This window comes from Salmo trutta, chromosome 3, assembly GCF_901001165.1.
Source record: "Salmo trutta chromosome 3, fSalTru1.1, whole genome shotgun sequence".
Taxonomy (NCBI): Eukaryota; Metazoa; Chordata; class Actinopteri; order Salmoniformes; family Salmonidae; genus Salmo; species Salmo trutta.
Window position 1 is genome coordinate 62,944,176 of NC_042959.1, and position 14,964 is coordinate 62,959,139.

General features: G+C 41.4%; 1 protein-coding gene across 5 annotated transcripts; it reads left to right on the forward strand.

Moving 5' to 3' along the window:
• Positions 1–525: 525 nt before the first annotated feature.
• On the forward strand, positions 526–14,762 carry LOC115164371 (zinc finger and BTB domain-containing protein 16). 5 transcript variants are annotated; one of them, XR_003869911.1, is made up of 6 exons: positions 526–603; positions 5,125–6,335; positions 7,779–7,879; positions 10,667–10,840; positions 14,186–14,367; positions 14,613–14,762. XR_003869911.1 is itself a non-coding variant. In XM_029716796.1 (6 exons), the coding sequence occupies exons 3-6, from the start codon at positions 5,224–5,226 to the stop codon at positions 11,205–11,207; spliced, it is 1,617 nt and encodes a 538-aa protein (XP_029572656.1). In that variant the 5' UTR covers positions 526–603; positions 805–864; positions 5,125–5,223; the 3' UTR covers positions 11,208–11,978. The 5 variants fall into 5 exon arrangements, 4 of the variants coding, with proteins under 4 accessions (XP_029572656.1, XP_029572665.1, XP_029572647.1 ...); XM_029716796.1 differs by lacking the exons at positions 14,186–14,367; positions 14,613–14,762 and adding exons at positions 805–864; positions 10,978–11,978; XM_029716805.1 differs by having other exon boundaries at positions 14,186–14,762.
• Positions 14,763–14,964: the final 202 nt, after the last annotated feature.

Genomic DNA, 14,964 nt, shown 5'->3' on the forward strand with positions numbered 1-14,964 from the left:
CATCAGCCATCTCACACGCACATGAAATGCAGCACCATCAGGCTAATGCGTGTGCTATTTCAGGTAGACAGGTTGTAGCTTGGTTCTATGTTGTTAAAGTCTCTCTAGCGTTCAACATCCTGTCAAAGCTAAACTAAGTGCAAATGGTTTTCTCTGAGCACTGTACTTCAGCCCATTAGAACATTTCATTAACCTGCAACTGTGATGTGAGTGGGACAAAAATAATACATGTTTGTGCCTTTTAGGATAAGATCATAAATATGATTAAAGAGATTACTCTTTTATAACCTGTGTGTAGCTACATTTCAATCTGTCCATCTCAGCCTAACACATTATTTTGAAATGAGATAATCAACCAAGATCAATAACTTGCCAGTTCAACTCTGTATACTGTACTAACCAATCATATCTCACCGATGCTCCCATGACAGACCAATCAGGGCCAGATGAGGTTAAGAGGAGGGACTGAGAAGAGAGAAGAGGTAACCACCCTCTACCTTACCTAAACGGACACCCAGTCAACCCTGTCATTCAACAGCCAGGTCACAATGCGTATAGGGTCGACACTCTCCACAGTGGGTGGGTTGAGTCACTCGTGAACTGGTGAGTCTCTCCATCGCACTGAACACCTCTGCTTTACTACACTTTCCATCCCTGCATGGTCTCCTAAGCCATTCTGCTCAATTTTACAAATATTCTCTCTCTCTCTTTCTTTCTCTCTATCTTTCTTTCTCTCTCTCACTTACTCACTCTTTCTCTCTAACTCTTTCTCTTCACTATCTCTCTGTTGATCCTGTCATCTAGCTGGTGTCTCTGTGGTTTTTAGCTTCAAAAAGTTCCTCGCATGCAACTCCAGCCTTACATGTGAGTAGAGGAGAGGCCCTCTGGTTTTTCATGTGTTGTCAGAGGATGTTGAAGGTATGTCAGTGCACACTAGGTTTTCCCCTTAGCTTTATGGGCTATTGAGGATATGTAGATTTGCTTGTGGTAATACTGAGGCCTGCATACTGTAGGCCTAATGTCTGTCTGTAGCCCGCTACTGTACGTGTGATATTCAGTAATCATATCGCCATCAGTACCTGATTTATGATGGTACTGTCTTATATGCGTATAGCCAGGGAAAGTCTACTCATTCAACTTTGTGGATCGATTAGTTTGTATGGATGGTTGCATTGATGGTGGATCAAGCTGTTGTTAAAGGTTCTGCATGTAACATTTCTACCTGCAAATGTCAATAATAATAATGCATTTTACTTCTATAGCAGATGTCAGTATCAGTAAAGGAACATACAGAGGTGACAAATTATTGGCACCCTGATAAAGATTAGCAAAAAAGACTGTATAAAATAAATAATACAAGCTGTGCTGAAAATATTAGAACATGGTATTATTTTTACTAATACTCAAAAGATAGGGGTCCAAATTATTGGCACCCCTGTTTTCAATACTCCGGCACCCTCCCTTTGTGAGGATAACGGCTCTGAGTGTTTTTCTAAAATGTTTTATGAGATTGGAGAACACATTGGGAGGGATCTCTGTGCTTATGGAGTGAGGGCCCTCTTCAATTCAAACCACTGGTTTTCAATGGGGTTCAAGTCCGGAGACTGAGATGGCCATTGCAAAATGTTAATTTTGCCGTCAATTAACCATTTCTTTGTGGAATTTGATATGTGCTTGGAGTTATTGTGCTATGGTTAGATGACATGAAAGTAGAGATCTCTGGCCACGCAAGAAGGATGTGATAAACAGAAACGAACCGCATACCTACTGTAAAATATGGAGGTGGATCTTTAATGTTATGGGGCTATTTTGCTTCCACTGGTCCTGAGGCCCTTGTTAAGGTCAATGGCATCATGGAATTTACCCAGTACCAGGACATTTTAGCCAAAATCCAGGTTGCCTCTGACAGGAGGTTGAAACTTGGCCAGAGGTGTATCTTTCAGCAAGACAACTCTAATCCCACATCAACATCCACAAAGAAATGGTTAATTGACCACAAAATCAACATTTTGCAATGACCATCTCAGACTTGAACCCCATTGAAAACCAGTGGTTTGAATTGAAGAGGGCCCTCACTCCATAAGCACAGATGAAGGATATCAATGATCTGGAAAGATTCTGTATGTAGGTGTTGTCTAAGATTCCTCCCAATGTGCTCTCCAATCTCATAAAACATTTTAGAAAAAGGCTCAGTGCCGTCATCCTCACAAAGTGAGGATAATACTTGTGACCCCTATCTTTTCAAGGGGGAAAAGTATTTATTGTTAAACAAAATCTCTTTCTGTGAGCAAAATTGTATTAGTAGAAAATAATATAACGTCCCCTTTTTTTCAGCATACAATATAGCTCAGTATTTGTATTATGTATTTTATACAGTATTTTCCGCTCATCTTTATCAAGGGTGACAAACATTTCTGTCATGACTTTATTTTTAAAAAATGCACTCATACAATTCTCTAATATACAGTAAATAATCAAATTAATGTCAGTGAATACGTTCTATAAATTTGCACCCTATAAAGTATTACTGTACCAAAAACGCGGACATGACGCAACGTGGAGCCGTGGTATATTGGCCATACACCATAAACCCATGAGGTGCCTTATTGCTATTATAAACTGTTTACAAACGTAATTAGAACAGTCAAAATAAGTGTTTTGTCATATATACCACAGCTAAGGGCTGTTCTTAGGCATGACGCAACGTGGAGCCGTGGTATATTGGCCATACACCATAAACCCCTGAGGTGCCTTATTGCTATTTTAAACTGGTTACAAACGTAATTAGAACAGTCAAAATAAATGTTTTGTCATACCCGTGGTATACAGTCTCATATACCACGGCTTTCAGCCAATCAGCATTCAGGGCTCGAACTAGCCAGTTTATAATATGATATAATCTATAATAATACAGAGGTCATTATTATTTCCTAAAGCTGCAGATTAGGGGTACTAGCAGGGTAGCTGCAGGAAAGGTTCAAGAGATACACAAACAAAAGTACGAGACAGCAGGCATCGTATAACAGATGTCCATGGCCTTCAGTATGTGCTATAGTTGAAGAGAAGTTAGTTTTAGTATTTTCACTCTAGACCCATTCAGCAAACAAACCACATTTGGGGTGTTTAGTAATATGTAAGCAAATAAAGGAATGTATTACTTAAAATACTGAGTTAAAACTTTTGGGAGTGGAACTGACACTTTGTTTGACTATGTGTGTGTTGAAAAGAGATTAAGCATCAATTACAGTAACGATGACATTAAAGTGCTGTCATTTCAGTACCGGTATGTCTACTCTCGATCTTATCGACTGTCGCCGTCGGCGGATAGAAATGGAGTTACTGTACTGAGCAGAGGTTACTGTGTCAAAGTGCTCCATGGGACAGTTCTCTCAGAGACAGGTCAGCTGGAGGGGCAGAACAGAGGATACACAACCACACATCACTGACCACTTGGATATTTTAATGAAGGGGGTTTAATGAGTTAAAAAATAAAGTCAATTTTAACCTGTTTTGCAGTATTGTAAGTAAGTTGTTTTTTTTTAGTATCTGTACTTCACTATTTATATTTTTGACTACTTTTACTTTTACTCCACTACATTCCTTAAGAAAATATGTACGTTTTACACCCATACATTTTCCCTGACACCGAAAAGTACTCGTTATATTTCAAATGCTCAGGCAGGACAGCTATATGGTCCAATTCACACATCTATTAATATAACACGTTGTCATCCCTACTGCCTCTGATCTGACTGACTAAACGCAACTACTGCGTTCGTAAATGATGTCTGCGTGTTGGAGCGTGCCCCTGGCTGTCCGTAAATAAGAAAACCAAGAAATTCTTGCCACGTGGTTTGCTTAATAAAAGGAATTTTATGTACAGCCTTTACTTTTACTTTTTACTTTCACTCAAGTATAACAATTTAGTACTTTTTCCACCATTGTAATTAAGTACATTTAAGACCAGATACTTTTAGACTTTTACTCAAGTGGTATTTTACTGGATGGCTTTCACTTTTACTTGAGTCATTTTCTATTAACTTATCTTTACTTTTACTGAAGTATGACAATTGAGTACTTTTTCCACCACTGCTGTTTAGTAGGATTGTGCAGTATATAGTACAGAACTGCGGTTAACCCACTTTTGTAAATTGACGTGACCCGTTTCTTTTCGATACAATCCTGTCATATCAAGACGCACTACTGCATCTTCCAATAGCACAATTTGATTTATACCACATACAGCACACTGATACAACTGTAGATGCCTATCTAAACCAAATTACAGTACACTATAGGTTGTTGTTGATCAAACAAACTTGTCGTCTGTCTGTGAAGCCTGTGTGTACTGGCATTAGTCATAGTGTCATATTCTGAGGAGGTTTGTGGCTTCTGAGCGTATAGCTGAGAGATGAATTTCAAAGCTGACATGAAACATAACATTTCCACACGTCAACCAGACATACAGCCTCCACCACTTATTTTTACTACAGAGGTCAGATATAAGACATGCTAAAAACAACTGTGAAATATGCTGTACTTCATCAACCACAGAATTGACATAGACCTTTTAAGCCCCAGATTGCTACACGAGGACTTCAGGGGAAATGGACTTAAAGATAATATCATGAATGGATATAATTTAATACAACACGTTCTTGAGATTCATTTCAGTACATGCTGCAGACAATGAAATGCCACTCAATATTTATTGATATGTAACATGATCGACATATCAATTGCTCCTGTAATGTTGAACTTTTTAAGTCATTCTTGCATTGTGTCAGTCCCTTTCGGGCTATGAGTTTCCAAAACCCAAGTAACCAACAGCACGTTATCAACCTAACCTACGTCAGCAGGTGATATGATCTGCCCTCTGAGTTTCCAACCCCCTCTTCTCTCACCCCTGATAGCTTGAAAACATCCTAAACGTCTGGCATCGATGGAAAAACACTAAGAACCAGAGGCGTGGGATATAATCTATTTATCACAAACCCAATCTCTGCAATTTACCTATTTATACAAATTAATTTTCCAACTTGCTATCTGACCATTTTTATTTCTCAGAATCATTACAAAAAATGACCACATTTAGATAATTTCACTGTCTCCTTTTTCCTATAGGTTGAATGGCGTTGTCTCAAACAGTTTCTAAACCATCTACTATTCACCTGCCCATCTCCTCTTCCCATCACTCCTCCCTTCCTCCTCCAGACCTCTAAGATGATCCGAGTTCACAACACCCAGTACTCCCTCTTCCTGCGCCAGGCAGATGTCCTGCGTCGCTCGGGGACGCTGTGTGACGCTGTCATCTCAGTGGAGAGCCAGGTGTTCAGGGCCCATCGGCTGGTGCTGGCCTGCGCTAGCAAAACCCTGGAGCATCAGCTCACCCTGCAGGCTGCATACTCAGACCAGCCTGATCGCCTCGACCAACCTTACCACTGTAGTCTGGAGCTCCTCTCTCCACACACCTTCCAGCAGGTCCTGGACTTTGCCTACACCGAGACCCTGGAGGTCCCTGTGGATGATCTGCCCCAGCTTCTGAGGGCCGCCAAGCTCCTGGAGATGCATTCCCTGGAGGAGCAGTGTCGCAGCCAGCTGAAGAGAAATCTGGGGTGCCTGATGAGAGAGAGAAGAGAGTTGAGAGAAATAAGAGTGAGAGGAACAAAAGAAACTAGAGAAATGACAGAAACGAGAGAACTTCAGATAACAGAGGAGAGAGATGAGAAAGAATTCCTGAAAGGAAGTCCCATTCCAGAAGAGGGGGATCCCCAGACAATTCCCTCCATTGATCTGGAGCCCCAGAGCAGCCCATTCACTAAGGACCCCACTCTTCCTGACACTAGGGATAACTCCTCTGGTTCATCACCCCCACAGAGAAAAAGGCCAAAGCTACTCACACCCACACTAGTGACCACCACACCACCTCCATCCAGAGACAGTGTCATCGCCACCACTGCTGCCACCATCCAACCCCCTCTCCCTCCTCCCCCAGCGTCGAGGGTCATGTGGCACCAAGTCAACACCCTGACGAGGATGGCCTTGAACTATAACGACATCCTAGCAGCCAGTTCCTCTTCCCTTCAACCCTCACAGCACCTGGTGACATACCCCTTCCACCTCTCCACTCCTCACATGTACCCCCTGCTAACGTCCTCCATCCCGCCCCAGGTACGCAGCTCCGTCCTGGGCTACCCTGGTATCCTGCATCCATACCACCACCCCCTGCTCTCTGGGTCTCGGGAGCTGGGGGACATTCTGACGCAAGATTTGCTGGGAAAAAGAGTCCCGATGGATAAAGTGTTGATAGGTGGAGCACCAGGGGAAGGGCAAAGGTAAACTGCTGTGGAGGGGTTTTATACTACAGACGTTTTGGTCTTCCTTCTTCTCCTTCTTTCCCTGTTCTCGTGTCTACGATATAGTTCAGAATATCCCTAATTTGCTTACATTAAGTAACACATATCGACACAGCTATCTGACTCTGCTGTTTGGGTGGATCTGAGTGAAAGTTCTAGTCTCCTGTTCTTTCCTACAAGCAGAGTTTCCCCTGTCTCCAGTTAACCCTCTCCTGTCTGTCATATTCACATGATGTATATTATGGATGTAGATGGTCATTTTTATTAGCTGTGTCCAAACCACAGAACAGCTCCTGAAGTCATGTTATGTGGTCTGTCCCTTGATGGTGGCATTACACACTATCTGGTTTATGGTTTTACAGTGAAGCTACTTCCTCTTTTCTAATGCAGAGACATGGTGTACAGTAGGGTGTAATTGAAAGGCTCTATAAAGCAGTTTTCCACATAGTATCTAAAGGGGGAGCCCCTTAGTTTCTCCCCTCCCTTGCAAATATCAACCATGAAAGACATTCAGAACCACTATAGATCGGTTACAAACTGTTTCAGTCCTGTTCTTAATTAAACAATGTCTGCCTATTTTTTATTTATTTAACTTTTATTTAATCAGGAGAGTCCATTGAGCCCTGAGGACAACAAATTCAACACAAACATTCCAATAAAATAAAAAAATATATATATAAAGAAATACATGTTACAATTTGGTATGAGGTCCCCATAATACACATTGCGCGCGCGCGCACACACACACACACACACACACACACACACACACACACACACACACAGTAGTCTTAAAACTGTGTTTATGTGATCCTGTTTCAGTGTGGAAACTGTCGGTCGTCAACATCTCTCTGACTTCCTCCTCCCTCCTGTTGCTGATCTCTGAGGTTTATCTGATATCTCTGGCCATTTCATTTAGGTGGCGCAGAAAACCATCTAGCAGACTTTGTAGCAGATTTGTCACTTTTGTTTATTTTGTGGATTTTAGGGCCACATAAAGAGCATTACCACTCTTCCTTTAATCTCTGAAAAATCATTCACCTATGGTTTTTCAGTCTAGCTAACAAAGTGCATCAGATGCTGTGGAAAGTCCCTTTTCTATGTGACACTAAACATACAGTACCATTGTAACGCCTGGCCTCTTCCTCAGAACCCCAACCTACGACAGTTGGGTGCTTACGTTTGACATCAATAGACAGGTACATATAGCCTGCGGTTGGAGAGGCAGGGGAGAAGGACAGGATGTCTAAAGATGGTGTGCAAATCAATCTGCTTTGGCATTACACTCATTGCAACACATCAACTGGGTTATCTAATAGTGGTTCGGTGACCACCATGCTCGCGTGTTTGCCTTACAACAGTTACGTTGACTCTTGTCCTTTAAATAAAGTCTCATTTTAAACCTGTCTTCTATGGGGCCAGATACTCCCAGGAGCGTCCAGGAAGAACCCAGGACTGTCAGCACTGCAGCAAGGTCCTCCTGGGCAGCTCATGGCTGCAGGCCTCAACCACCAACCCCTCAGGTACTGTAATGTCACAACATTCACTCAGTGCTTTTTCACTAGACCTCTAACTGGGGTACATTGCAAAAAGCATAATCTCAAAATGTGAATATTGTATTGGGAGCTGTGCAGAACTAAGACGTGACTGTATTCTTAATATTCTAATGGATACGTGGCAGTGACATTTCTTAACCTCTATCGTCATAGGGACAGAGCATATAGGAAACATGAGAGAGAGAGAAGAGTGCCTGAGGGAGAACAAGAGAGAGTAAGAGAGTGCGAAAGAGAGAGTGGGGGAGATAAAGGAGAGAGAAAGAGAGAGAGAGAAGCGTGTTTTGGGGAGAACGAGAGAGAGAGAGTGTGAAAGAGTGAGAGAGTGAGAGGGGGAGAGAGAAAGTAAGAGAGAGAGAGTGAGCGTGAGAGCAAGAGCATGAGAGAGAGAGAGAGAGAGAGAGAGATACAGAAACAGAGAGACAGACAGAGTGAGTGAGTGAGTTAGTTGTGGCTTTGTGCTGGCGGTGCAGCAGTGCGGTAAGCTGGCAGAACAAACAGTATGTTCTGCAATGTGCTGGTGGTTTTGATACAGTGCCAAAGGGAAAAAAGCTTACATCTTTTTTCTCTCTATGTAGGGTGGTCAAGTCAGCCTCACATCTTTACAGTCGATGTTTGTGTGATGGGGTTACCACTGTCACTCGCTCGTTACAGTACGACTGAGAGACGGTATTCATGTGACTCGAGATTATCTCCACTGATTGTCTCCACCAAATTGAATGGACAACCAAGAGTAACACATTTAGTTGAATAATGAGTGTTTCACTGACTTCAACTGGTCACTTTTATCAGGCTTGATCATTTTAGTCCCCATAATTGGGGACTTACAAGCTTAGACATCAGAGGTTTGTGCGTTCTAAGCGAGAGGCCAAGGAAGGTTTGGACAGGAAGCTAATTGAGAACAGGCTGAATTGTAGCGAGAGAGGAGTGAACACTTTATTGTGGTCTTGGTCCTTGCTCTCCCCCATCTCTCTCTCTCTCTCTCTCCCTCTCTCATCATCTCAATCCCCCCCCCCCCAGCCCGCCACCCCATTTCAGCATCCTGTATGTGTTCTACAGGGCCCCATAGTAACTGTGTAAAACAGTATCACTAACTGCCACCAAAGGGCTTGAGAGCTGACAGCTCTACTTCAGAATCACACCTCGGTCAGATTATAGAGAAATACAAAGGTACACGATGAGAGGAAACCAAGGTTCTTCTTGTCAATTTGAACCTTGTGAAAGGATGTGGTGTATTTATAGAACTATCTCTGGTAAAAGGAGGTCTTAGGTATCATTATCTAGGTGTGTGACAAACACAATTACTGTAATTTCCGGACTATTAAGCGCACCTGAATATAAGCCGCACCCACTGAATTTAAAAAATATATATATTTTGAACATAAATAAGCCGCACATGTCTATAAGCCGCAGGTGCCTATCGGTACATTGAAACAAATGAACTTTACACAGGCTTTAACGAAACACGGCTTGTAACAAAAATAAATAGGCTTTAACGAAACACGGCTTGTAACAAAAATAAATAGGCTTTAAACGAAACACGGCTTGTAACAAAAATAAATAGGCTTTAAACGAAACACGGCTTGTAACAAAAATAAATAGGCTTTAAACGAAACACGGCTTGTAACAAAAATAAATAGGCTTTAAACGAAACACGGCTTGTAACAAAAAAGAAAAAATTAGCAGTAAGCTTTAGTTGTCTTTTTGCACTGAGTCAATTCCTCACGCTGCTGTTTCCAACGTCTTATCATCGACTCATTAAGACCAGCTCCCGTGCAGCAGCTCTATTTCCTTTTCCAACAGCCAGATCAATTGCCTTCAACTTGAAAGCTGCATCATATTCATTTCTCCGTGTCTTTGCCATGATTAGGGTGACAAAATGACTACCGTAATCAGAATGATGGGAAGTTTGAGAGCGCTCGATTTAATCTAAACAGTAAACAAAAAAGATGTTTGACCGTAACCCGTTCGGCAATTTCATTGGTCTAATGAAAGCTTCATGCCGGCAAAAAACTGAGCATGTCACAGAATGTGTTTTTTTGGAGAAAAAAAAATTGAAAGCGGGAAAAATCCATATATTAGCCACGTCATTGTTTAAGCCGCGAGGTTCAAAGCCTGGGAAAAAAGTTGAGGCTTGTAGTCCGGAATTTACGGTAGGCTACATAAGAGTTGTATAATACCATTTCATACAATACCCACTGTAATTTAAAAAAAGAGTAATCTTTGAATATATCTTCACAAATGAATACAGCAAAAAATATTGAGTGAAGAAGGTTGCTGCTATGACAACAGTGAGCCTTTACAGTCATGAGTGTGACCCCTGTCCTGCAGAGAAACCATCTGCATGCAATGTGGCTGAGCTCACATCACCCTTTAGTGCTATTAGTAGGTCATCACTCTGGCCTGACACTATTGTTTAATCGGGTAATGGTCACCAATGATTGTGCTGATAAATATAGACGTGTGAGAAAACAATTAACCCATACGCTCAATTATACAGGCTGGAATGGGGAGCACAGGGGGAAAGTCAGGTGCCGAAACGCATTACAGTATAGAAATGGAGCTAAGCTAGGTTTATTAATACTGATGTTCAGTGGACGGTTCTGTCTGTATACACATAATGTATATTCATGTAAAGTTAACTATAACTAATTATAAATTACTCATCACAAGATACTAAATGAAAGAAGGAATTTACATGACATGGAATGATTACAATTCCACCCCCACCCCCTCTTGTCGCTCTCTCCTCCCCAGGCTCAGGTGAGACCTCTCTGGGGTGTAAGTACTGTGATCGTGGCTTCAGGGTGGAGCGGTCACTGCCGTCCCACCGGCGAGATCAGGGAGGAGAGAAGCCCTACCAGTGTAAGCGCTGCTCCAAGAGGTTCAGCCTCAAACACCAACTGGATACACACCACCGGGTACACACAGGTATTATATCCCCCTGTGTGTGTGTGTGTGTGTGTGTGTGTGTGTGTGTGTGTGTGTGTGTGTGTGTGTGTGTGTGTGTTTCAATGTGTCAGTCATTGTGTGTGTGCTTGCCTGCTCACTCTCGATGTCAACCCCAGGAGAGAAGCCGTTTGAGTGCCGTCTGTGTGGCCAGCGGTCAAGGGACTACTCAGCCATGATTAAGCACCTGCGGACCCACGGCGGGGCCACACCCTACCAGTGTACTGCCTGCCTGGAGTTCTGTAGCAGCCTGGCTGCCATGCAGAAACACCTGAAGAACCACCCGCTGCAGGACTTCCCCCCAGACTGGACCATCAGCAGCACCTACCTGTACACATGCCATACCTGAGCTAGCTTGAAGGCAAATGTAATGTCAATAGTGAATCATTTAACTACCAAACAACTACATCTCAGGGAAACTAACTCATAGAATGTAATGTACATACATGGTAACAAGACACCAGTTACCGTAGCATTTATCCATGTACTCCAAAAGTGCATGGAGTACGTCATTGCATATTTCCACCACTAGAGGGACACTGGGTCTCAGAAAAGAATGTAAAACATGTCTAGCACCAGCAGCATTATCATTATCAAGCAAAGTATTATTACCATTCTATCACGGCTGCAGCTGAAGAGTCAGTCACTTACAAGAGACAAGGAAAGGAAACATCAAGACTATTCAGAGGCAGCAAAAAATGTGTCCTTGTTTCATATGAATGTGTCCATCTATGTCTGGCCATTATCTCTCTCAAGATAAGACTTGGAGCAATCGTTTGTGCACAAATTCTTGATTTTCATTTAGCCATGTGTGTTTAGTACATTTAGATGTTGTTTGATTCATATTTACAGTGCCTTTAGAGTCTGCACCTCCTGGATTTTTCCCCACGTTCTTTTGCGTTTCAAAGTGGGATAGAAATATATATATATATATATTTTTTGTCATTCATCTACAAAAAATACTCCCTAATGTCAAAGTGAAAAGAAAATTCTACATGTTTTTACAAATGAATAACAATTAAATGACTAAAATATAGTAGCTGCAGAAGTACTCACACCCTTTGTTTAGCAAAGCCTAAATGAAGTAAAATGTGTCTTAATAAATCACATAAGTTATATGGACTCCCTCTGTGTGAAATAACAGGGATTGACAAGATTTTTTAATGACTACCCCTTCCTCTGTTCTCCATACATACAACATATGTAAGGTCCCTCAGCCAAGTATTGAATTTCAAACACAGATTCAACTACAAAGACCAGGGAGCTTTTTGAAAGCCTCATAAAGGAGACCAGTGATTGGTAGATGGGTAACAATAACAAATCAGACATTGAATATATCTTTAAGCATGGTCAAATTAATAATTATGCTGTGGATTATGTATTAAACCACCCAGACACATCAAAGATGCAGTCCTCCTTCTGATCTGAGCTGCAGGACATTAAGGAAACTGCTTAGGGATGTTATTATGAGGCCATTGGGGATGTTAAAACAACTACAGGGATCAATGGCTGTGATGGGAGAGAACTGAGGATGGATCAACAACATTGTAGTGACTCCACAATAATGACCTAAATGACAGAGTGAAAAGAAGAATACAAATATACAGAATACAAATAATCCAAAACATGCATAAAGGCACTAAAGTAATACTGCAACAACAAAAACATGGCAAAGGTATGGCCTAAATGCAAAGCCTTATAATGATCTAATCAAGGTATATTAGTGTTTAATTTTTTATTAATAGAAAAATACACAAATCTTCCACTTTGATATTAGAGTATTTTGTGGAGGCCGTTGACCTAAAAAATACATTTTAATCCCACTTTGTAACACAATAAAATGTGAAGAAATCCAAGGGGGTGTAGACTTTTTATAGGTGCTGTATATGTGCTTTAGCCTGTTGCTATTTCAATGATAGTATTGTTATAATCAATGTACTCATTTGGCAGATGGCCTTTTTTGTACTGCATGTAGATCCTCACACAGTTACACCCAACCACAAAGAAACAGTAGCCTGTCAAACCTTTATGATATGAGACCATTGATTTGCTCTGAACTTGAGTATGAATGCATTTTGGCATAAATTGCACAGCAGCTGGCATGCAGAGTGTATTTGCAATTAGTATCTCTTCAGAGAATACATTTTTTAAATAAATATTTTTTTTGACAGGTTGTGTCAGTGTTCTACCATTTTACTTACTGTACTTTTTTTTACATAAAACAACAATATCTAACATCTTATTCATCTGGTCTAAGCAATCCTCATAATTTGTCTGAACTATCTGAAAAGATATCTGAAAAGCAGCATTCGCTAAGGCAGCACTTTAAACAATCAATGCCACAGTCAGTCTTAAATAAATAGGAATGAACAAATAAATGAATGTTCTACATTTAAAATTACAGTTGCTTATTATCTTAAATTAAAATAGCTTAGTTGATTATAATCAGTTCATGTGGAAGCCTGAGAGCACCTGATATATACCCCTCTCCCTCTCCCGGCCTTGGAGGGTGCGTAGAAATTAGTCATCTTTTGAATATTACGTTTCTACATTTTGTAAAATAACTATTTTTGTATTGAGATGCATTACATTGAAAATGGTCCACTGTCTCTTTAAAAACGTCAGGTTTTTGATGATGTCAGAGGCAAGAGCTCTGTTATTCATTCATTGCTGCTTTGATCATTGATCTTCTAAAAAAGCTGTCCCTCTCTTTCTGTGCCCCAAATGTTTGGATACACAGGTAAAGTTACCAGGTTGTTAGCAAGCTTGCCAATTAGTTAATGTGACTGAACAAAGTGTAAACAAATGGTTAATGATGCGCCAGTCGTTTTAGATCGGCCCACGACATGGTTTATGAATGTAAAATGGCATCCGCTATAGGAAGATAAAAATATTGCCCTGGTAATATGGTCAGATCTTTTGACCTGGTTGGGCTAGAACCAAGACGTTTTCTCTGTAGTAATGGGTCAGATCTTTTGACCTGGTTGGCTTAGAACCAAGATGTTTTCACTGTAGTAATGGGTCAGATCTTTTGACCTGGTTGGGTATGAACCAAGCCATTTTCTCTGTAGTAATGGGTCAGATATTTTGACCTGGTTGGGTATGAACCAAGATGTTTTCACTGTAGTAATGGTGCCACCATGACCCTAATGAATCTTCACTTTCTTCTCCAGGGCACTCTGAAACAACTGTACACTGAAGCTTTTTTCATTACAACAGTTATTATCTGGGAAATTATATTCCTAGTTGCACAGTGCTCCCAAAATCCTGCTGAGCTAAAACAAAAAAAGAATGCATGTCTCTCTCTCTCTTCTACCCCCCTCCCAGGTCCACCATTTTGCTGGACAGTAAGTCAGTCCTGCGTGGTCGGGCGGTGTCCGACCAAGCCATCGCTGAGGCCCTAGTGTCCACCATGCTCCTAGAGGACAGCTTTCCACGTCAGGCTCTGGCTGACTTCCTCCTGGCTAGGAAGGCCTCTATCCAACAGCTGCTCAACCAGCCACAACATGGTACTAGTATATAGCACTGTACCACAATACAATACCACTAGTGTACGCTCGCGGGCGCTGCAGTGGGGTGGAGTGGAACCGACACAGGTCCACCCGGAAGGAGCCCTTCTCCAGGGTCATGCATGGCTCACATCAAGCCCCCTACTCTATCAATTCAATTTAAGGGCTTTATTGGCATGGGGAACATATGTTAACATTGCCAAAGCAAGTGAAGTAGATTAACAAAAGTCTCTGTATCTATGTAGGAGATATTCGCTTGGCACATCATACCTGGGAGAGGAGAGGAATACAGTCAGTCCAGTCACTGCATCTGGACATTTTTGCAAATAAGCTACTGAATACTTTCTGCTGCATAGCCATTCATGGCACTTAATAAAGTTATACATAATTTGAACTACATTTTTCCAATTACCATATTCTGCCACAAGAGGTCACTATGAGCCAAAACATGCATCTGTTACTTAAGGTTGTTCATAATAACCGGTCTCTTTGTAACCACTGGTCCTTAAGAGTCTAAGTAACATAATTAAAAACAAAATCAGTCAGTTTAAACTAGAGATTAGTTTTATTGTATGGGCTGCGTCTCAAACAACCGCA